This window comes from Macrotis lagotis, chromosome X (assembly GCF_037893015.1).
Source record: "Macrotis lagotis isolate mMagLag1 chromosome X, bilby.v1.9.chrom.fasta, whole genome shotgun sequence".
Taxonomy (NCBI): domain Eukaryota; kingdom Metazoa; phylum Chordata; class Mammalia; order Peramelemorphia; family Peramelidae; genus Macrotis; species Macrotis lagotis.
The window spans coordinates 505,416,236-505,441,029 of record NC_133666.1 but is presented as its reverse complement, the minus strand read 5'-3'; the positions used below and the strand labels follow the sequence as shown (position 1 = coordinate 505,441,029).

The window sequence follows — 24,794 nt, the reverse complement described above, 5'->3', positions numbered from 1 at the left end:
TCTCACTTTCAATTTTTCTCCCAAATTTGATCATAATCACAGCCATAGCTGTAGTTTTTTTTCCTATGAGTAGAGCAAATACTCTCTGGCCTCATTCTCTAATAACCTCTATCTTCTACCCTTGCAGCATTGTCTTTCACCACAATGTTGACAGGCGAGAAGTTAAACAAGAGAGGGGGAACTGAGATTGTTTTAAAGACTCCCCAGTTCTAATCCAAGAGACTCTTATTCACCACATGGTTAGTAGACCATACCAGATCTTCCAATCTGCTTCCATTCCAAGGCATCATGACTCTCCCAAAAGCAGATTCTCCCAATTTTTTCCATTTAGAACACTGCATCATTGGTATTCTAAATATGATCATAAAAAACTGAACATATTTGATCAATTGCTGATCACGTGGCATTTACCTTGGGATAGATCAAATTAATTGAACTGACAGAATTCTTGACTAATGCTCCTCAGTTATACCCCCCCTAAGGTATCTGCTAGAATGTGTTTTTGGAGATAGAGAAAAGTTTATTCACACATATGTGGAGGTATATCCCGACTGTTAGACTGTTAGAAGAATCATTGATCTTTTGCACTCCACCAATACAGGTCATTATATACTCATATATACTCAATCTCAGACTAAGAATATTAACACACCAAGATTCTGAGTAAGATACCTTAGTTTTCCTGATTTCGGGACTGTTAATACTGGGTATGTACCCATCACTTTTTCTTCTAAAACTTCAAGTTCATAAAGAGAGGTAAAGAGATTCTGAGTAATATTGCCTCTTTTTGGGACAGGGAAGGATCTGATGCTGGATATGAGATAGGGACTGACCCAGTGATCTTATTGATTTTAGGAAACTTCCAAATGAAGTAACTTCTACCAACACAGGTAGGCATTTTTTTTCAGCACCTGTAGTCTTAGAGAGCTGCTTAGAGCAATGGAACATTAAGTGACTTGTCCATAGTCATACAGCCATATGTAACAGGTGGAACCCACATCTCTGTAGTTTTGAAACCAGCTCTATCCATGATATCACATTGTGTCTATTGATGCTAGAAGAGGAATCAAATCATCAGAACAGACTGGATGTTTTGAACAGCTTGAATCTAATCTCCATCTCTTTTCCATCCAATCTTTGTCCTTTGGCCCACATTTTACAGTTTGGTAAGGATGTTTCAACATGTAGAAGTGTTGTAACTGGATGAGGTAGTTTTTCACTTGTTTTTTCCTCATTGAGTTGAATTGCCATAAATGCTTGCATTCCCAGGGTAATAGGAGCCTTTAATGGTAGTTTGAGGAAGGGATAAGACAAAAACTCCATTTGCTATGGCTGTTTCTATCATTAGCATGTGATTTATCCAACCATGAATCTCTAGTTTGAACAAAACCAAAAACGTTTAATGATCCTTTGCCTAGAAGGCATGTTTTCCTACTTTTGAGTCAAATTATATAAATTGTTGTGCTTTTTGTTTCTCTAAGGATGTTTTAATTCAAACAATAATCTGAATGCACTACTGATCTGTTATTTTTTGTTTGTTTTTGTTCAAAAAAAAAAAACACACCACAGAAGTCTAGTTCAGGCTGGGAAAATTACCACCCTTAGCCCTAAATCCTCACTACCAGGGGAGAGCCCACTAGCTAAGAATAGTCTTTACATTTTTTTTAGGTTTTTTCTAGGCAATGGGGTTAAGTGGCTTGCCCAAGGCCACACAGCTGGATTTGAACCCAGGTACTTCTGACTCCAGGGCCAGTGCTTTATCCACTGAGCTACCCAGGCCTTTTTTTTTTTTGTTAAACTATTGTATGTTTAATGGAATTGTTAGGATAGTGAAAGAAAGAAAGAAAGAAAGAAAGAAAGAAAGAAAGAAAGAAAGAGGAAGGAAGGAAGGAAAAAGAAAGAAATCCCACCATTGACCATTAGACCAGTGATTATTCTTCTAACCTCACTGCCTCAGTTGCCCTAAGAGAACAAGCCTACCTTAAGAAGGAAGAGAATGTTCCTCAAGGGAACAAGACGAGATGAAAACCTTCTCTTTCCCCCAATTTATCAGTTTCCTCCAAAACATAAGAGCACAAGCTTCTGCCAGACTGTGGGGACTTGGCAGGATCGTGTGCTCCTTCACAAAGCACCACAATGTCTCAGGAAGTGATCTCTATCTTAGGATTCATCAGCATAAGCAGAAAAACTGATTGGGATCTAATGCTGTTGAATTGGAAGATTTCAGACTCTGAAGAGAAAAGCAAAAGATAATAAAAAATCTTCAAGTAAAAGGAATTTATTTTCCCTCTGTCCTCTTCCTCAGTTTCACTTATTTCTATCTCAACTTTTCTCCTCATCTTTTATTTTCTCTCCCCCTCATTTTTAATTCCCCCCTTTGCTTTCTTTATATTTTTCTTTTCCTCAGTTATTTCTCATTCTCTTCCCTTCTTCATTTTCTCTCTTCTACCCCCACCACCACCCCCTGCCCCAGTCTCTACCTCTCTTGGCTTGTCTCACTTTCTCCTCTCTTCTACTTCCCCCTTGCTCCCTCCTGGGAGGCTCAGGATATTTATGACATCTCAGCATGCTGTGTTTGTCCTGTGACCTCTGTCTTTTGGCCACAAATTGTTTTATTTTGCTCTACATTGGGAATCAAGATTGTGCTTACTTACTGACCTCTCTGAAAATGGTATCCTGTAATTTCTCTAGTACTGCCAAGATTTAAAAAAAAAAAACAACAGCAAAAACCCAACACAGTTCTGATGCAGGTGTGGGTTAAAGAGTTGTAGTTTTTTGTTTTTGTTTTTTAGCAGTTTTAACATCACCATCTTTGCAAACTTGCCAAAAAAGAACACAGAGAAAATGATGATTAAAAACTTAAAATCTACAATCCCTCTAGTCATGATTCCATGTCAACTCATACCAATAAAACTCTTTAAAGGCTGGGGAGGAGAATCAGGGTACAGCACTAGCTTGAGGAAGTGGTTTCTGGTGAGGGCAAAGCTGGTTTTGTTTTTTTTCTTTGTTTCATGTATACTTAAAACCAGTCCTGACTTTAGTAGCTACTTAATGTTTGTTGATTGATTGATGGAATCATAATTCTTCCCTCCTCCACCCCCATCACATTTTCCCATCAAGCCCTATAGTGGTTAGCATTCTGACACCAGAGAACTAGAGTATGGTTCATCACCTTCCCCTGCCCACACTCCACATAGGGCAGCCTAGGGGCTGTGAAAGATGTTCTAGGATTTGAACTTTGAGGCTATTGACATGTTCCATTTGGTCTCTCATTTGGTTACAGGAGATTTCACTCTACCCAAAAACATACAATACATTCTAAGACTGCAGACTTGGACCATGACAACTGGGCTTAGGATGGCATTAGTTGAATAGGAAGACAGTTCTGAGGAGGTGGCACAAACCCAACCCAGAAGAAAATTCAGGTTTCAATCTGCCACCCTTGCCCACTCTTAAAATTGGCATTCCCCACATTCTTTGGCGCTGCCAAGACTGGATTCGTTTCTAAAACCAACCTACCCCAGAGAGTACCTTCCCTGTCCCCCACCACATCTAATTAAATGCTTTGTCTATAGGAAGTATGTTTATGAATCTAATTTCATGGTCATCCTAAGACTGGCCACAGGCTGGAGGGTGGCAGATCCAGGACTGGTATTAGGAACATTTCATATTCTTCAACTGGTTCTGAAACTCACCAAATTTCTGGGGTACAGACCAAGAAGATCTCTAGTCTAACAAAATTAGTTTAAACTGGACCAGTTTGCTGAATGCTTTGAGACTGAGATTAAAGGCTGCTATGTGTCTATTGTCCTTTAGGGGCCGCCATTTGCTAGGTCCTTAAATGTGTGTTTACAGTGGCTCCTTCTAACAAAAGGGTGTTTTGTAAAAACACTAAGTCTTAAAACTAATTTTCAATATAATGCCTCATTTAAAATGGCTAGTAGCATGTTAATGCCCCTACATGCTTTGTTTTCTCTGCTCTATAAAATAGCAGTATCACTGTATGTATTTACAACAACATTGTGAGTTGATGAACCTTGATAGATGCAGCTCCTCTTAGCAGGTTAGAAAGCTCTTAGGACAACCAAGGAGACCGGCTATGGACAATACTATCCCTAATCAGAGAAAGAAAAATAAAACAAAACAAAAACAAAAGCAAACCCCTACAAAATCCGAATGAACATTCACTTTTTTTCTTTTTTAGGTTTTTGCTAAGCAATGGGGTTAAGTGACTTGCTCAAGGTCACACAGTTAGGTCATTAGTAAGTGAATGAGGTCACATTTGAACTCAGGTCCTTTTAACTCTAGGACCTGTGCTCTATTCACTGTGCCACCTAGCTGCCCCCTGAACATTCACTTTTTAAAAATTTCTCCTCTGTTATTCTTGCCTATCTCATGGTTTTCTTTCTTTTCCCTTAACCCTAATTCCTCACACTGAAAATAACTAATCTGTAAACATGTTAAATTCAGATGCGTATGTACAATATTCACCTGACTGTTCACTGCCGAAGGGGCCGAGGGGAGGGGGTGGGGAGGGATGGTGGAAGGAAATTAGGTAACTTAAAAATATGCATATGCATGTGTATGAATGTTGAAAAACTTTCATAACATGTAATTTAAAAAATATATCAATTTTAAAAAATAATATCTCAGTGTCTCTGTCTCAGTTGGCTTCTCCAAATCTTATTTTTTTCTGTTTCATGCAGGTAGAGAAACATGTAAGTGATGCAGTTTCCAAAGGAGCCACCATTGTGACCGGAGGAAAGAGGCACAGCTTTGGGAACAACTTTTTTGAGCCAACCCTCCTTAGCAATGTCACCCCCGACATGTTGTGTTCTCAGGAAGAAACTTTTGGGCCCCTGGCACCAGTTATTAAGTAAGAGCAATTCTCGTTTAAGGTGGGCATGGAGGGTAGGGGATCAAAGGCAGAAAGGAAACAGATACATTCCTGCCACCAGGAATGAGGTTGGACAGCTGAAAATAAATTTGATGGCCTTGGCTTTTAGATTAAAAGTGACCTTGGAGATGTTTTAAGTACACTCTGTTTTTTAACAAAAAGTAAAAAAAAAAAGATATGTAGAGGTAGCTGAGAGAGAGAGAGTTGAGCAGTGAAATATATTATTCATTGTGATTAAAAACATGAACCCTTTATACTCTTAATTTTACCTCATTCTTCCTGGGGGGAGGAAAAGAAAATATTGTGTAATCAAATAGATTAGCATCAGCAGAGTTTTTCCTAATTTTTCTTTTTTTTTTAATTTCTTTTGCTTTGGTATGACTTCTGAATATATCCCTCTTCACTCCCCTGTCAGTCACCCCTTATAACAAAGAATTAGAGGAGAGGAGAGGAGAGGAGAGGAGAGGGGAGAGAGAGAGAGAGAGAGAGAGAGAGAGAGAGAGAGAGAGAGAGAGTGAGTTTTCTCATTGCTTCTTCAAAGCTGAGATTGCTCATATTTACACAGTGGGTTTTTTGGTTGTTGATGATTTCAGTTGATACTGTTGAAATCGTTGTGTATGTTGTCTTTCTGGTTTTGCTTATTTCTGTCTTCATCAGGCCAGATATTAAGTATGTTTACACAAATCTTGAATGGGCAGACAGTACCATATTACCAGAACAATAAATAAATACTATAGTTGGTTGATTAATCATGGATGACTTCTCTAGAGGTGATAGGTGAAGCAGGCACATGAGTAAAAGGAATCAAAATAAAGGCATTCTGGGGCATAATGAATGCTGAAAGAGCATGGGTGAAGCCTCGGAGAATCTTAATTCAGTTCTTGACCTGTCCAAAGTCACCACCCTACCTATGAGTCTTATAGTTTCCTGCTGAGTAAAATGGAAGCATTAGATTGAACCTATTCAATGACTTCTAGCTCCAAATCTAGAGCCAGAGAACTTTCTTGAAAGGGTATCATAGAGAAGATGGATTAAATTCGTGAAGGAAAGAAGAAAGGATTGTGAGAAGGAAGGAAGGAATCCAGGAAAGGAAGGAAGGAAATATTAATGCTCTCCATGTGCCTGGCCCTATACTAAGCCCTTTACAGATAATGAGTAAGAAGCTACCCATCATTAAGGTTCTTGAGGTAAAAGTTGGACACCCACTTGTCTAGATGTTGTAGTAGAATTTCTTGTCCAGGTATGAATTACAAAAGATGTCCTCAAAGGTCCTTTCAACCCCTTGAGACAATGGGATCTTATGAGCATTGTCAGCTTCACTACAGGGAGATACAGGCTGCTTCTCTGCCTCTCACCCCATCTTCCAGATAAACTGCTTTTCTTCCTATGATGCCAGATAAATGAGCAGAAATGCTCATATCAACTCATTTTGTTTGCCTTTGAGTCTTGTTCCAGCTTAATTATATTTAGGGAAGAGCAACATATATTTGTAAACTGAAAAGAATAATAATCTGATCACTTTCCCTCCTTGGGATAATTTTCGGTGTATGATATATCCTGTAGTATCTCCTTAAATTGTGTGAAGAGCCTGGTATTAGTGTAGAAAACCCTGGGTTCAGATTGTGACTCCTAATTACCACTTTTATGATTTGGGGCAAATCCCTTCTCTTTTCTGAGCTATAGTTTCTTCATATAGACAAGGAGAAGATTCATCTAGGGCAGCTAGGTGCATAGTGGATAAAGCACCGGCCTTGGAGTCACAAGTACCTGGGTTCAAATCCGGTCTCAGACACTTAATAATTACCTAGCTGTGTGGCCTTGGGCAAGCCACTTAACCATTTGCCTTGCAAAAACCTAAAAAACAAAAAATAAAACAAAATAAAGTCTCTTCCACCTCTAAATCCTGTAATCTTCCTATTCTACTGGAGGAAAAAAAAATCATTTTAAAGTATAGTCACACCACCCCAAATATTAAGTCTTTCCTTCAGAACTGAGAACCCAAAGAAGCCTTGCTGCTAAATAAATACCTTCAAAATTTGAGAAGGGGGAAGAGGAAAGGAAGGGAGAATCTTATTCATCCATTTGACCTTTTTATACTGAAAAAAATTTTTTGGCAGATTTGATACAGAGGAAGAGGCCCTTGCTATTGCCAATGCAATGGATGTGGGTTTAGCAGGTAAGTTTGGTAGTGGTTTTGATTTGCTTATTTTGATGGGTTAATAATTTTGGTGGTAACATATTCAAGCTGCTATTTCTGAGCATCCAGTTGATCATTTCCCTTGAGCTTTATATTATCTTTAAACTTGATTCTCATTTATTACCAATAGCTCCTCTAATTTATTTGGGGTTTTTTCCCATAGAGGTGGTGGATTTGTGCTTCAGAAACCCCTCTTTTTATTGTCCTTTGTTCTTCTTATGCATGTATGGAGATCCTGGACAAAAGTTAAGAGTTGCAATGAGCTAAGTATCAGATCTACCTCTCTGATTTGCTTCCTACTCCAAACAACAGAGCCAGGCCCTATTTAAATACCCAGTGTTTCTTCTTCCAAGTTACTGACTGGAGGCTTTTTTTAAAAAAAATCCTTTTTCGGGGTGTCTAGGTGGCACAGTGGATAGAGCACTGGTCCCGAATTCAGGAGGACCTGAGTTCAAATGTGGCCTCAGACACTTAATAATGACCTAGCTGTGTGACCTTGGGCAAGTCACTTAACCCCATTGCCTTGCAAAAAAACCAAACAAAAACCCCTTTTCATTTCCCTTAGTACTTAATACTGATTCATCAGTATGGGTATTCTCTTTACTGAAGCAAATTGTAACCTCTGGAGGACACCAGTGTACTGGTGTTTTTTAAACTGCTTCATATAAAAATCAATGAAGCCTTTCCTTTGGAAGGATTTTCCCATTCCCTCTGGCACCTATTAAAATAGAAATTTAATAGCTTAGAAATGTATTGGAAATAAACTACTTGTCTGGAACTGGCCAAAGGAGATAGAGTAGGAAAATATCCTCTGATCCTTGACACTTGAAGTAGCCCCCCCACCCCCACCTCCAGTTTCCTAACCTCATTCATTAAAAGCATATGTAAGAGGGGCAGCTAAGTGGTGCATAGGGTAGAGCACTGGCCCTGGAGTCAGGAGGACCTGAGTTCAAATGTGGCCTCAGACACTTAATAATTACCTAGCTGTGTGACCTTGGGCAAGTCACTTAACACCATTGCCTTGCCAAAAAAAAAAGGATATGAAGTTTGTGAGTGTCTGAAGGAGTCATTTCATTGATTGTGTGAATATGTATCTACCACCTACATGTACCAGAATAAAAGGGGAATAGAGAGAAGTGATCCCTTTGTCCTAAATGAGAAGACTCTGTACCAATGCAGGCTAGCTCTTTGAAATTTACGGTGTTGCCAAGAGGTTAGATGACTTTCCCAGGGTCACAAAACCTTGATATCTAAACAGAATAGCCATCATAAAAAGACAAGTAATTACAGTACAATACAGGACATTTAAATGTATTTTGTAACTGGTCCTGGTGTCCAGAGGAACTCGCTGTACTGCGATGATCAAGGTTTTCTGGTGAAAGGGGTAGACATCAGAGCTGGACCTTGAAGGATGGATTTGTATTTTAAGCAGGGGATAGGGGTGAAGACAGGCATTCCCTTTGGGAGGAATTGTATAGCAGAGGCATAAGGAAGGGGAAACACAAAATGTATTAAGATGGGGGGGGGGGCTGTGAAATCATTTGGTCTGCCACAGCAACCCCAGGTGAGACTTGACTCCTAGGGGTAAATTAATTAAATGCTTGACCAAATATAGTAGGCTGATTTTAAGTTGATAATTTTGTGTGGTGTGAATGATGTTATAAATATCCAAATGGCCCTTGGCAGAAAAAAAAGTTCCCCACCCCTATATTCAGGGAACCTTTATTAGGACAGTTTGATTAGAGTGGAAGATTCACAGTAGGAAGTATAGTAGAGAATAAAACAGGAAAACTTAGCATAGCATCTGTAAGATCCAGGATTGATGAGGATCTGTTGATTGAAAATGCTGTAATTAGTTTGTAGAAGATGGTGAATGTCAGTAAAAAGAGTTTGGCCATAAAGACCCATGGAAGATCACAGTGAGCAAAGCATTGCTTTAGGAAGATGAATCTAGGGGCAGCTAGGTAGTGCAGTGGATAGAGTACTGGCCCTGGAGTCAGGAGGACCTGAGCTCAAATCCGGCCCCAGACACTTAATAATTAGCTGGCTGTGTGACCTTGGGTAAGTCACTTAACCTCATTGTCTTAAATAACAATTTTTTAAAAAAAAATTTTAAAAAAAGGAAGATGCATCTGTATAGAAGATGGTTTGGGCTGGAGATGAAGGAGAAAAACTTGGTGTCAGGGAGACCCCTTTGGAGGCTATTGCAAAGTAGTAGTCTAAGACCCAACTTGAACAGGGACCGTAGAATGAAAAGAATAACAGTAACAGATGATGTTTATGTAGTACTTTGAACTCTGGGAAGCACTTGACCTACATTGCCCCATTTGGTAGTTACAGCAACCTTGTAAGGTAGGTGCTGTTAATTTCTCCTCTGTTTTACAGAAGAGGAAACTGAGGCATGGAAATGCTATGCCCAGGCTCATACACAACTAGTTAGTGGCTAAGGTAGCATTTAAACTTGGGATCTTCGCAATTGCAGACCAAGCACTCCAGCTACCACCACCCCTAGTTACCCAAGATGATAGAGGGGGAAAAATTGATTGGTATATTGGTGACAGGCCAGGTGGGTGTAGGCATGGGGACATAGAAGTATTCCTGTGTTTCAAGTCTCAGTGACGAAAGAGTGATGAGACCAGTTAAAGAAGGAAGACAAGTGGTTCAAGGCAAAGATAATGAGTAACCTTGGTTTTAAATATAATCTTAAGGGGTGGCTAGGTGGCACAGTGGTTAGAGCACTGGCCTTGGTGTCAGGAGTACCTGAGTTCAAATTTGGCCTCAGACACTTAATAATTACCTAGCTGTGTGGCTTTGGGCAAGCCACTTAATCCCATTTGCCTTGCAAAAACCTTAAAAAAATAAATATAATCTTAAGCATTTAAATATTCTTGTCCCTATCGCAGGTTATTTTTACTCTCAGGATCCAGCCCAGATCTGGAGGGTGGCTGAGCAGCTGGAAGTTGGCATGGTCGGAGTTAACGAAGGACTCTTGTCCACAGTAGAATGTCCTTTTGGTGGGGTGAAACAGTCTGGTCTTGGCCGAGAAGGTTCAAAGTATGGTATTGATGAATATCTGGAACTAAAGTATGTGTGTTATGGTGGCTTATAGGAATCACCAGTAACTAAAGGGGGAAAAAATCCTTCTACTGATGTAGGAAAATGCCATCTAATATATTTTTAATAAACCTTTAGAGTCCTGGAAATGTGAATTTTTAACAACCTCATCCAGTCCCTCATCATTTGTGTAAAATAATAGTGTTCTTCCTGTTTTGAGTGTAGACCTGAAGTTGAGTGTCAGGTAGTAATTCCCACCCTTACTATGATGCTGCCACATACTACTTGAGAAGAATTCAGCAAGAAGAAGGTCTCTCATGCTATGCTTATACTGAAAGCCCCAGGATAACCAGCTCCTCAACCCATTCCCCCTCTCACAAGGCTCCATGGCACAGCCGGCCTGGGTGTGTGGAGGAAATGCCTGCTTGGGCATTGTAGTCAAGGTACAATCTGGCCTATTTTTAAAAACAGTTTGAAATAGTACAGGGTGTTTGTGTTTCTTTGTGGACAGAAGGAACATTTCCTCTCTTTTGCTTTGGCTCACTTCTTGAAATTGAAAACTACAATTTGTGTTTACTGAAAGGAAAAAAAAATGCGTTGGCTGTTTCACATATTTTCTTAATTAGGAAGTAGGCAGGATACTGTAGAGTTTGAAGAAGGAGCTTCCACCTGGAAGATCTGGCAAACCATCATGTCTCTTACCTTGGGTCATTTTATCTGCAAAACAGTGATAACCTACATGCCCTTTAATTCCCTGGGATGTTGTAAGATTAAAACTATGCCCAGACCTTCACAGAAAGAAGGTAACTATTTTGGAAAAATGAGAGTACCATTTAAGTATAAGCTGTCATTGATATAGCTCCTAGCGTTCTGCACTTTGCAAATGACTTTCCATGCAAGGAACTGGAAGTAGGTGTTGCCTTATTATTATCTACATTTTACAGATGAGGAAAATGAGGCTTAGAGCAATCTATACATGATTATACTATTAGTAAGTAGTAAAGGAAGATTCCCTAACAGATAGCCCAGTGTTCATTCCACTACTCCAGGCTGCTTTTCTACAGTTTTGATTCTATTATCATTGTGATGATTACTGTTAACAGTAGTGTCCCTGGTATTTTGAATTTTTAAAGAGTGGTTTATATCTGAATGTTTTGGGGTTGTTTTTTTTTAGGTTTTGCAAGGCAGTGGGGTTAAGTGGCTTGCCCAAGGCCACACAGCTAGGTAATTATTAAGTGTCTGAGGCCGCATTTGAAGATAGGTACTCCAGACTCCAGGGCTGGTGCTTTATCCATTGCACCACCTAGCCACCCCATAAAAGGTATTCTAAATGAGAAAATTCATGAGTTATCAATATCTTCTTCCCATGCAGGAATACAAACAGTTCAATATCATTAAAGTTCCTCATAGTTAGTCCTTCTCTTCCACCCCCTCTATGGTTCACGAGAGTCCTGTACTTGGAGATCAAACTTTCTGTTCAGCTCTGGTCATCTTGATAGGAAAGTCTGAAAGTGCCCTGTTTCATTGACAATCCATCTTTTCCCCTGAAAGAGGATGTTCAGTTTTGTTGGGTAGTTTATTCTCAGTTGTAAACCAAGATCTTTTTGCATTCCAGAATATCATATTTGGAGCCCTATGAATTCTTAATGTAGATGCTGCCAGATCCTGTATAATCCTGACTATAGAGCCACAGTAGTTGAATTGTTTGTTTCTTGCAGCTTTTAGTATTTTCTCTTTGACTTGGGAGTTTTGGCATTTGGCTATAATATTCATGGAAGTTTTTCTTTTGGGATCTCTTTCAGGATGTGATCAGTGAATTCCCTCAATTTCTATTTTACCCTCTGCTTCTAGGATCTCAGGGCAATTTTGCTTTATTGTTTCTTAAAAAATGAAGTCTAGGCTCTTTTCCTGGTTGTGACTTTCAGGTAGTCCAATGATTTTTAAATTATCTCTCCTGGATCTGTTTTTGAGGTTGATTGTTTTTCCAATGAGATATTTCACATTTTCTTCTAATTTTTGATTTTTTTTGGAAATAGTTTTATTTCTTCCTGGGTTCTCACAAAAGTCATCGGCTTCCTTTAGTTCCATTCTGCATCTGAAGGAGTTATTTTTTTCAGAGAGCTTTTTTATCTCCTTTTACAGCCGGCTAATTCTGCCTTTTTTAAGGCATTCTTCTCCTTATTTGCCTTTTGTGTTGCTTTTTCCATTTGGCCTAAACTTTTTTTTTGTTGGTTTTTTTTGTAAGGCAAATGGGGTTAAGTGGCTTGCCCAAGGCCACACAGCTAGGTAATTATTAAGTGTCTGAGACCAGATTTGAGCCCAGGTACTCCTGACTCCAGGGCCGGTGCTTTATCCACTGCACCACCTAGCTGCCCCTACTCCTAAACTGGTTTTTAACATATTATTTTCTTCAGTATGTTTTGTATTTCTTTCACCAATCTGCTGATTTGGTTTTCATGATTTATTTGCATCTCTCTCATTTCTCCTCCCTAATTTTTTCTCTACTTCTCCTAATTGCTTTTCAAAGTCTTTTTTGAGCTCACCCATGGCCTGAGCCCATTTTCTATTTCTCTTGGTTGGATAAAGAAGCTTTGATTTTCTCATCTTCTAAATCTTCCATGAGAACAAAGTAATTTTCTATGGTCAGATTCTTCTTTTGTTTGCTCATTTCCTCAGCCTATGACTGACTTACTGCACTTCCAATGCTTTGGGGAATTTTGGTGACAACCCACAGGGACCTTAATTCTTCCAAGGTCTTATGAGAGACTCTCTGACTGCTCTCTTGCCTGTGTTCAGGCCCTCCCCTCTGCCCTGGAGCTGTGAGGATGGTCCCTGCTTGACTGTGATTGCAACTTGGATCTGAGTGTGGGCAAACAGCTAAGTCCTGCCCCAGGGAGAGCGGAGAGACCTCTGCATTCTCCCCGACCCCCCTTACCATCTGTGGGCTGCACTCTGGAGGTACAGGCTGGCTTCCCTGATTCCCACTGCAGGTTCTCACCACAGGGCTGCTCTGAGGCCAGTGCCAACTCCGCACTCATTCTGGTACAGCAGATTTCTCTCACCACCTCTTTAAGCTGTTCCTGGGGATCCCTGGGCCAGGAGGCTAGAAACCACCTCCTCTGCCACAGACCCCAGGCATCCCCAGGGATCTAGGTACCCGACCTGGCTGTGCTGCACTGCAGCTGCATTAGCAGCGGCTTTTTCCAACCCCTGGCCTGGGTGAAACAGACCTTTCCCTCAGAAATTCTTAGTTGCCTTGGACTGGGAAATTGTATCACTTAGTCTTTCTGTCAGTTTTGCCCCTCTAAATTCTGGCTAGAGTCATAATTTGATGGCTTTTGGAGTTTTTGGGGGGGGAACAAGTTTCCAGGAATTCCTGCCTTCATGCTGCCATCTTGGCTCCACCCCCACCCCACCCCCGGCCAGCTCTTTGTGATCCCATTTGGGATTTTCTTGGCAAAGATATTGAAGTGGCCATTTCCTTCGCTAGCTCATTCTACAGATAAAGAAACTGAGACAAACTGTGTTAAGTGACTTGCCCAAGTCACAGCTAATAAGGGTCTGAGATTGGATTTGAACTCAGAAATATGAGTCTTCCTGACTCCATTTTGGCACTCTATTCATTGAGACATCAGTCAGGAAGATCTGAGTTTAAATCTCACTTCAGACACTCATTAGCTGTTTGACCCTGGGCAAATAATTTATTAGGTTTCTTAATTGTAAAATGGGGGGGGGGCTTGACTCAACGGCTTGAAAGGTCCTTGGGTGCCTGCAATGATGGTTCTAACCACTAAAGTCCAAGACTGAGGCATTGAGGGAGTATAGTTTTAAATGCCTTGAGTCCCAGTTTCTTTTTTCTCCTGAGACTAAAGATCTTTTTTTTTTTGAGACTAAAGATCTTAAGATTGTAGTAGTTCAGAGCCCAGATTGTGAAGGTCCAGAAAGGCTAAAGAGGGAAAGCCAAGTTTCTCTCCAAGCTCTACTAGGTAAAGGCAGAGATAGGGACAAGGTCAGATGTTTGGTTTCACCTCTCTAAGGAACTTTTTTTTTGCAAGGCAAATGGGGTTAAGTGGCTTGCCCAAGGCCACACAGCTAGGTAATTATTAAGTGTCTGAGGCCAGATTTGAACTCAGGGACTCCTGACTCCAGGGCCGGTGCTCTATCCATTGCACCACCTAGCCACCCCCTATATCTGACTTTTTTTTGAAAGATGTTTTTCTGCTTAGGTAAAATCACTTTGGCACTTAGTTGTATAATGGGATGAACCCACAGGAGGATCTTAACACATGCATTAGCAACATTCTGGCTAGCTCCACTGTATATCCAAGAGGCCTGCCCTAAGGTTAGTTCTGTAGGACACCAAGTGGTGGTCACCTATGGTAGTGATGCCAAACTCAAATTGAAACAAGGCAACACTAAATTATCCAAAACTACATATGATCATTATCTGTGTTTTATTGTATATGTTTTGCTGATTTATTAATTTTAAAAATTAATTTGTTTTGTTACCTTTTCAATTACATTTTAATCTGGTTTGGGCTCAGGGCCTGAAGGTCAAGTGTTTGACATCTCTGATCTAGAGCTCTTCCTCTTGTCCTACTTGGAAGGGTTTTTTCCAGGCAGCCAGGTGGTCCAGTGGATAGAGCAATGGCCCTGGAATTTGGAGGACCTGAGTTCAAATTCGGATTCAGACACTTAATACTTAACTTAGCTCTTTGATCTTGGCAAGTCACTTAACCACATTGTCTTGCAAAAAAGAATTTTAAGACAAAGAAGGGATTATTTCTTCTTAAAAGCAGAGACTTGTATTAAAGTTGAAAAAAAAAGAAACAGGTTGGTTCAATGAGAAGAGCACTGTATATGGAGTCAGGATCTGATTTTAAGTCTTGACTCCACTGCTTTGTGAGTTCTCTGGGTTATCATCTGCAAAGAATTAGGATCGGACCAGATAAACCTTGACGGTCCTTGTCAACTCTGAATCCTAAAACCTGTAAGTTTTCCATAATTTGAAGTTGGTGCTGTGGAGAATGAATAACTGAGAGTTTTAATACCCTAATCACAAATCTGGTTCTTGAATTACTAGGAAATTACAATGACCTGTGGTGTATTACCTAACGTATAAAGGGTCATCAGATAGTATTGAATTAAGAACATGTCTTTTCCCTTGATGATACCTATTAGACATATTATTTGTCTTATAGATACTTGCATACTGATACTTTGGGGAATGTTCTCTAACACTGAGTAGACATCCTTCCCCTCACTAGATAAAAAATGAGAAAGTATTTGATTTCTGAATTGACTCTCACTAATCTTCTTAATATTATTATAATACTCTCTAGCATAAATTCCCCAAAACATCAAAGGGAAACTCTGGTATAGAAGAGAGATAGGAACTAAGTACACACCTCTTAAGGAGGGCCATGCCTAATAATCCTGAGACTGTTGTAGAATTGTATTTCTGAGCCCCATCTAATACTCAGCCCTTTATGCTTTCTTTTTTAGTCCTTATTCCAAAATAGGAATTAAAATTATCTTTATTGGGCATTGGAAAGTTTAGAAAAATCTTGGAATTCATGTTAATATCAGATCTCCTTTAAGTCCTACACTCTACCATATAAATCATGTTCCTCAGCCTGAAAAGGAAGAAAAAAATCATATATCATTTCAGAATGACATGCTGAAAACTTCTGCTATTAGCATCATCAAGAATATGATGTGTGGGGGCAGCTAGGTGGTGCAGTGGATAGAACACTGGCCTTGGAGTCAGGAGGATCTGAGTTCAAATTTGAATTACCTAGCTGTGTGGTTAGGCAAGTCACTTAACCCCATTGTCTTGCAAAAAAAAAAAAATGTGATGTGTGAACAAGTGATGAATACCCGGACTTCCATTTTAAATATTTTTGGAGAATCATGTGTGAACTTCTCAAGACCATTGTTGCCATTACAGAAAACACAGCAAAATTTGAAATATTCTCTCATATTTTTAGAAATCTAGAATCTTGGGGTTTGAAAAACTTAGAAAAAATAGTATTACTGAACTTTTAAATGCCATGGTAATTTTATGCAAAGGACACTTTGAGGTTCAATAAAGTATATAAATTGATACCACAGCCCTTGTCATATCACTGATTAAATTTTGCATGTATCAATGAGAAAAAAGATAACTTATTTTTTATTAAGATAGTATTAGGGAACATGTTGATTTGTTTCATTTGTTTATATTTGTTATGAGAGGAAGTGGAAGATAACAGTAGAAAAGGAAAAAATCATCAATAAAATATTTTAATAGGAAAAAAAGAATGACAAGTAGGAAGGAGGGAGGATTGGTTTTCAGTGAATCTTTTTTGTCTAAGTCGGATATCTTATTTAGAACAGGAATCATTATTTATGTTCTTTTATATCATTATGCAGCAGTTCAGCATCCAGTCTTAGTTTTTTTTTCCATACTCATTTACCAAGTAGTGATCAATTCCAGATTAAAGAGTCGTCACTCTGTGTAGATAACCTGATGCTAGACTCCAATGCATTCAGTATTCACCTACATACCCAAAATGAAATTACCCAGAGTCATGTTCATTGACCCGAAAAATGTTCCTTCTGTTTGCTCCTAGCTAAATACTGCAATGGGTTTGTCACTGGTATTTTGGTCAGATTCGGCTTGTTTTTAAAAGCATGGTTTATAACTTACTGTTTTGAAGGGTGTTTTTCTCTTTAGGCAAAACTACTTTTTTTTTTTCCCCAAAGTTTATTTTTGTGCAAAGAGCCAGGAAGAATATAGTTCAGAAGCACAATGTAATCCAATCTATTGTTCTGCTCTCACTGTTGTGTTTTAAAACTTGCCAAATGATCTCTTACTGAGGGTGGGTCCCAGTGTTTTAATAATTCACATGCAGCTAATTTTTAGATTGACTGAAGATTTTTTTCCTAGTGTAATTTTTTTAATGTTAAACTTTGTGGAAAAAAATTTACAAGTATGTAGCAGGGAATGACCTTAAATCATACTTTTAACTGTGTACATACAAATTCATTTATGTGAATTCTCATTTTTGTTCATTATATGTGTATGAATGACTGTATCAGTGTCTGCTTTCCAGAGAATTGGATTTGTGTATGCAGTTAATAAACATTTGGTTTTAACAGCATTTCTTATGTCTGTGCTGGGACTGATTTCTGTTTGTTTCTTCAGTCGGATTATCTTTTTTCTCCATTTATATTTTCATTAGGAATTAATTATAATGTATTTGTCATGGGATTTTGGGGGATTTGCCAAATGTCAGAGTTGATGAGTGACTCCCCAAGTTCCCTTTCACCTTCCTATTATTTAACTGGTCTCTTCTAATTAAAAAGGTGTTAATGTATATATATCTTGATACTTGGCTTTTTTCAAATTCCAGATCTTTTTTAAATACATCTTCAGTGAAATCTTTTTTTATTAAAATTTTCCCAGTATTTTTCCCCTTCTCCCCCTCTCAGAAAACCATACAAATAATAATTCTATTTGTATAGAAAGAGCAGAGGAAAAAATGCTCAAAGGTGATCCATACTTCCAAATATATATGAATATATGTTCAGCACATTTGTGAACCTGCTTCTGCAAAGGTTTGAGTGAAAAGGAAAATTTGATAGACTTTAAAATAAGATCCTTATCTCTGAGGACCTCAGGGCAAAGATGTACTTACAGACCATACCTCTCCCAAAAGATAGATTGGGTCCAGCCACAGACTCCTCCAGCCTGTGTGTAAGTGGATGGCAAAGCTGTTGCCGCTGCCTCTACTCCTGGGCTGGCCAGGAAGGCTTAAACTGGGGCTTTCGTACTAAAAGTGTGATCATGGGCCTCATTTAGGGTCTCATAATGGAAGGAAAATACCTGCTCAAACATGGAGTTCTTTGGGTATGAAGTCATGGTATAATTGGGGGAAAGTAATTTGTTATAGCATCACAGAGTTAGAAGGGACCACATGCAGCACACCCAACAAATAATCAGCCAGCCTTTGCCTGAAGACCATCAAAGAGAGGGAAATCCGCTGCTTCCTGAGTTAGCCTAAACTACCCTCCCCTTTGGAAAGCTTTGATTATTAGCTATTAGCAAGTTTGTCCTTAAGTTTTTAATCTGCCTTTCTGAAGTTTTACCCATTCGTTTTACTTCTGTGCTTTGCCAGACAACATAATCTGATCCCTCTTCTTCATAACAGACCTTAATTTAATGGTTTTAAGAACATATGCACATTTTATTAGGAGTCAGATGTGGCAAAAATAAAAAATCATCCCTTTTCTCAGGTAGCTTTCATCCTCCTAGAACAGGGGTGGGGAACCTTTTTTCTGCCAAGGGCCACTGGATATTTATAATATCATTCACCTGCCATATTTGGTCAAATAATTAATTCATCCAGAAAAGCTCTTGGATTTATTGAATTTTGAGTCCTGCCTGAGGTTGACATGGCAAGAGCAGACCAAATGATTCATGGGCCGTATGTTCCCCACCTGTCCTAGAGAGGTATCACATGGATACAAGTAAGTAAATGTATCATTTCAGGAGGAAGAGGCTGGTACCTGGGGGGGGGGATGAGGGAAGGAATCCAAAAAGGCCTCCTGGAGTAGATGGTACATAAACTTTACTTGTAGAAAGCTCTTTTCAAGTAAAGGTCCTTCAATTGGGGAATGGCTTAGCAAACTGTGGTATATATATGTCATGGAACACTATTGTTCTATTGGAAACCAGGAGGGACAGGAATTCAGGGAAGCTTGGAAGGATTTGCATGAACTGATGCTGAGTGAGATGAGCAGAACCAGAAAAACACTGGACACCCTAACAGCAACATGGGAGTGATGTTCAACCTTGTAGGACTTGCTCAGCCCATCAGTGCAACAACTGGGGACAATTTTGGGCTGTCTGCAAAGGAGAGTGCCATCTGTATCCAGAGAAAGAGCCATGGGGTTTGAACAAAGTTCAAGGCCTATTCCCTTTAATTTAGGAAAAAAAGATATCTTAATTGTTGGATCTTGTTATTTCTTAGACTTTTTGTCTCTTAAGGATATTTCTCTCTCATCATACTTAATTTGGATCAGTGTACAACATGGAAACAAAGTAAAGACTGACATTGCTTTCAGTGTGGGGGGGAGTAAGTAAGTTTCGGGGAAAAAATGTAAAACTCAAATAATACCTTTAATAAAAATTAAGGGAAAAAAAAGCTTTTTTCTGGGGGCAGATGCAGGAAAGGCTAGTACTCTTATGAAGGACAGCCTGTGCAAGAGCTAGCAAGGGAATTTGGACCAAAGAGTGTGATAGAGATTAACAAGGTACGGTTGCAAAAGGTAAGTAGGAATCATATTGTAAAGTGCAACAAAAGCCATATGGAGCAGTTTGTATTTATCCAATAGGCAGCAGAGAACCATTGGTTTCTTAAGGTCAAATGACATGGTCATACCTGTATCCTTGAAGACAGCTATCATGTGCACAAAATCTTCTCCAGGCTAAGCATTTCCTGTTCTTTAACAATTCCTCATGTGGCATGATCTTGGAAGTTCTTCACTGAATCAATGACCCTTCTCTCTAGTTTTATCTGTTTTGCAGGAATTGAGGTGGCCATAGGGTTCCAATACTGACCTCAGTACCAGAAGAAACTGAAAATCTATCATAGCTCTAGCTTATCAGACTTTCCTAACATGAACTGTCTATAAGTAGGCATCCAGATGTGGTTGTAAAATATAAGCATGATGGAATGCACTTAATAAAGGATGTCCTCTGCTCAGCCAGGGTCAGTGTTTCAACCAGATTCATCCTTTTCCTGCTGTTTTAATTTCTTCCCTTTTTAGATTGGACCACAGATGAGAGTAAAGCAAATCTTTTTAAAATATCAGAAGAATGCTATTAAAACTACTAATTTTTTTTAGTCTGATAATGATAATCCATGGAAGGAATATTATTACTCACTCTCAATGGCATACTTTTTTTTATTTTATTTATTTTGAATTTTACAATTTTTCCCCTAATCTTGCTTCCCTCCCCCCACCCTCCACAGAATGCAGTTTGTTAGTCTTTACACTGTTCCCATGATATGCATTGATCTAAGCTGAATGTGATGAGAAATCATATCCTTCAGGAAGAAACAAAGTATGAGATATAGCAGAATTAATAACATTTTTTAAACAATTGAAGGTAATAGTCTTTGGTCTTTGTTCAAATTCCACAATTCTTTCTCGGGATACAGATGGCATTCTCTCACAGATATCCCCAAACTGTGCCTGATTGTTGCCCTGTCGGAATGAGCAAGTCCATCAAGGTTGATCATTAACCCCCTGTGGCTGTTAGGATGTACAATGTTTTTCTGGCTCTACATCAGTTCATGCAAATCCTTCCAGGCTTCCCTGAATTCCCATCCCTCCTGGTTTCTAACTGAACAATAGTGTTCCATCACATACACATACCACAGTTTATTCAATGGCATACTCTTAAGAGAGTTTGGAAAGCAGAGGTTTGCTTCCATAACGCATCATTCTCAATGATATACAGCTTAATAAAGAAGTCCAATTCTATACTGCCAGATGTTCTGTTCTGACACTCATTTATCAGCTCTCTGGTATTTTCAGCTTCAATATATTTTTTTTTCTTTTCTTTTCTTTTAGGTTTTTGCAAGGCAATTGGGTTAAATGGCTGCCCAAGGCCACACAGCTAGGTAATTATTAAGTGTCTGAGGCTGGATTTGAACTCAGGTACTCCTGACTTCAGGGCCGGTGCTCTATCCACTGCGCCACCTAGGCCGCCCCGGCTTCAATATATTCTTGTGAATTCTTTCTAGATTGATTCTATGGATTTGCAGTTTCTTCTGGTACTGAGGTCAGTATTGAAAGCTTCTGGCCTAACTCTTGGCAAAACAGAGACACTGAATCACAACAGATGTTTAACCACTGGCAAAAAAATATTGCTTTATTTCAAACTCAAGCTACTCAGAAAAGATATTCCATGGTCTATTTAGTTGGAGAAACATTATTGTGGGCTTTAATAATTTGCACTTAAACTGTTAAAAAGTATGATTCCTTGATACACATAAATTTGGGAGATGAAGTTTCATAAGCAACATAAAGCACTTTGCCAATAGCTATTAAGGGAGAAAGAGACTATGAAATCACTCTGATTACAGATTTTAGGGTTTAATTACAACTTATTTTTCTTTATAGATCAATGCTGTAATGCTTTTGACTGTGATAACTTGGAGAGTATTTCCACTGCCAGATCTTGGACTGAGTGGTAACCTCAGTCACATCTCTCATAATTATATTGGTAACTGGACATTTAAACATTTTTTCTATTGTTTCCAGCATTGGAAGAATTTCATTTTCTTAATTATTTGAATCAAATAGTATATCACTACTAGTAGCAACTAGTAAAGAAAGCTGAACCTACTAGTTATGCCATAAATTTTTTTCATCTAACCTCCATTTTAGAAATTCATGCTTTTATTACCATCCTAAACAGTGTGAACAGCTTTTCCTCCAGGTTGGGTGAGATAAAGGAATTTGTTCCTTATTTAGTTTCACAGATGTAGATGTAATGTCTTTTCAGTAATCAGATCTCTTTTACCACCAGCCCTTTCCAAATAATACTTTGTCATATCTACCCAAAGCATTGATAGACTCCAGAAATATAAGAATGGTCAAGGTTTACATGAGAAAAAGTTTTATTAAGATGAGCATATACATTAGATGTTATTTCAGAAATGGTCTAGTACAATGTCAATGTATGAAATAAATAGCACATTTTTTCTACAAATATTCTTGAGACAAAGTCCATAGTAACATGTTCACATTCAAGGGGGAGGGTGCTGTCTAGGCCATCCACCAAGGCAACATCTTTAACTTATTGGTTAATAGCCATTTCTACCTCATCTCTTTTTATACAACAGAGTTGTTTTAGCTTTCAGTACATTGCAAATCCCAGCTGTGGGTGTGAGTTGTCATAAGCCTAAAGACACATCGAAAAATCAATCTTTGTTACAACTGGACTTGCAACTAAGATTTTCATAAGGGAACTCCAGAGTTCAATTTCCTTTGGGTTAGATTCACTGTATATTCCCTACCACCTCAGAATACTCATCCAAAATCTCAGGTCTTTAACGTCCAAAGATTCTTAGTGGTTACTGAAACTGTAAGGTAAATGGCATAGACACACACAAAAAAAATAAAAACTGATATATTTCTCTCCAAATGTAAAAATTCTCCCTTTGGCCACTCTTCTCTAACCAATATATACATGTTTACATATTGGGAGAGTAGGGTAGTTAAATTTCTCACTCTGATGTCTCATGTGGTACTTTTTTGATTCTCAGGATGGAATAGGTGACAAAGTTGGCTACCCCAAGAGGAAGGACTAAAAAAACTTTGTCAGGGAGATTCAGGGATGAGGAAAAAAGGAAGAAGAGAGTTGGAGCAACTAGAAGAGAGGCTAGTAAAGGAAAGAAACTTCAACAAGAAAGAGCATTTATTGTCTAATGAACCTTCTTTAGCCTCTTACTATCTTGCAACCTTTAAATTAATGCCTTTATAATTCATCTTGAGAATAGGAATTGGAGATCATCCTATGATAGATGTAACCAAATTTGTTTTATTAACAGCTAGTAATTATCTTTCTTAAAACTTAGAAACAGAGAGCTGCCAAGTGGTTCTTGATTCCATGACCATTCATTATATTGTTTTCACATTCATCATAACCTTTTGTAGTCTGCAGTCTAGGTATTTCCAAAAATATCCTACTTTGTTTACTTCTATTTACTTTTTTTGTATACTTCAGAAGAGGTAAGCAAAAGGGCAGATGATTTTTCATACCTGTTTTTATAATCCCAAAGCTTAGCACAGTGCCATGCACATAGTAAGCACTTAAAAATGCTACTTAACTTTATTTCTAGCTTTACCTGTCTATCTAGGGGTCAGGATTATGAGTTCAGGCTCCTGAAGCAGCATGTGCTCCATCTGATCCTATTTGAGTTTTAATTGGCAATTTTTCTGAAAAGCAGATGTGCAACTGGGGACATGTGTTTTCAATTATAGCCTCATTACTGCTTTCCCATTCACCAGCAAAATAAAGCAATTAAGAATATTTTGTTCATATGAATATTAGGAGGGAGCAGCAAGGAGATGATGATGGCCTGTTTTCTTTTCCTCATCTGCCCACTCTAATGACATTTTCTTTTTCTTGTACTCTGGTTGTTTAACTGCTGCATTTGAACTTTTATTAATGTAAGGCAGATCAATTTCTTTCCATATGGTACAGTAGAGAATTATTTAATACAATGCCTCTTACTATAAAGGCATGCTTGAAGGTACAAAATGGTTTTCAGTTATGATCAATCCAACCTATCAGCCTAGTTCTCTCAAAAAAAGATGCTAACTAGAACCACCCTAACAGCTTGCCCTCAGTGTGGGTAATGGGGTGAAACTGTAATAGTGATTGTCAACTTGATTTAATTCAATTAAATCCCAATATAAGTTGGTGTTTGTAGGGATGTTATTTTTCCATTTTCCCAATGAAATGTTTTGTATGAATTTTTAAAACATTCTGATGAAAGCCAAGTTCATAGTCTCACTGGCTATGGCACTGAGAAGAGTCTCTGAAGGAGAGCTAATACAATTCACCCATACCTAAAAAATTCCTCTAACATACCCAACAGATGAACATCACTCCTTTGTTTGAATACCTCTAATGATGAGGATTCCAAAGCAACTCATTTTCCTTTTGGATAATTTTATTAGAGAGTATTTTCTTATATCAAAGTCAAACTGTTCTCTTGAAATAAATACTTTTTGCAGTTTTTTTGAGATGCTTTTTTAATGATTCAGTCTCAAAGTATAGAGAATTATGTAGGGAATGAAAAATGGAAGCTGGGTAAAGACTGTCAAGATTTTAGGAGACACCCAGTTTTCTAAAGCTAAGGCCCAATTAGCAAGCTGTGCCCAGAAAATGGCCTAACAACAATCCTTTCTGCTCTGCTCTCTGGATGATCTCACCCCCTAGCAATCACAGTTATTGTATTGCTTTGACCAGTACCAGGTGTTCTCTGAAGTCTAACAAGCACTGGACAAGCTCAGACACACGTCCTGCCATGAATCAAACTTGTATCATATAGTTGCTGTTGGCCCTCAATGTTAGAGCTCACTGGGCAGCATTGGTACCACTATTGAGATGTCCCCACACTACCTGGTCCCCCCACGATGGGCAGGGCTCCATCTCGTGTCTAGATCCTTCCTTGCTTGCAAGGCTTTACATAAAATAGCCCTTGCTTTTTTCTCACTTTGAAATTAAATTTCTGTTTGATTCCTACTTCTCCTGTCTCTAGTCTACTCTGTTCAGCTCTGACAACCCACAGGGTAGAGACTGGTACAGTCTAGCTGACAACATATAAAGCAGTTAGACTTTTCCCTGATTGTGACATTCTAATTTCCCATCAAGCCTTAAATTCCATCCATCTCCCTTCCATTCATCATCTCTGCTCATCGATATTTGCCTTATCTCTATTATTAATTAGGCCTCAAAATAATTTAGGGGTACATAAAAAATATGTGGTTGGGGGCAGAGAGAATATTGCTTCTTTCTATGGCCTGGAAATCCTCATCTAATCTATTATATTGGGAAATTAAAACAAATAAAAAGTC

General features: G+C 38.7%; 1 protein-coding gene across 1 annotated transcript; it reads left to right on the top strand.

Annotated features, from left to right (window-relative positions):
* Nucleotides 1–4,663: 4,663 nt before the first annotated feature.
* Nucleotides 4,664–16,964, top strand: LOC141501680 (succinate-semialdehyde dehydrogenase, mitochondrial-like). Its single transcript, XM_074205896.1, has 3 exons — nucleotides 4,664–4,876; nucleotides 7,015–7,073; nucleotides 9,998–16,964. The coding sequence occupies exons 1-3, from the start codon at nucleotides 4,701–4,703 to the stop codon at nucleotides 10,201–10,203; spliced, it is 441 nt and encodes a 146-aa protein (XP_074061997.1). The 5' UTR covers nucleotides 4,664–4,700; the 3' UTR covers nucleotides 10,204–16,964.
* Nucleotides 16,965–24,794: the final 7,830 nt, after the last annotated feature.

What these genes read in the sequence shown, in the direction of transcription:
- LOC141501680 (XM_074205896.1), top strand. Translation starts at nt 4,701, where the DNA reads ATGCAGGTAGAGAAACATGTAAGTGATGCAGTTTCCAAAGGAGCCACC. An exon ending in CCCCTGGCACCAGTTATTAA is followed by an intron (nt 4,877 to 7,014) that starts GTAAGAGCAATT and finishes ATTTTTTGGCAG; the next exon opens with ATTTGATACAGAGGAAGAGG. An exon ending in AATGGATGTGGGTTTAGCAG is followed by an intron (nt 7,074 to 9,997) that starts GTAAGTTTGGTA and finishes TCCCTATCGCAG; the next exon opens with GTTATTTTTACTCTCAGGAT.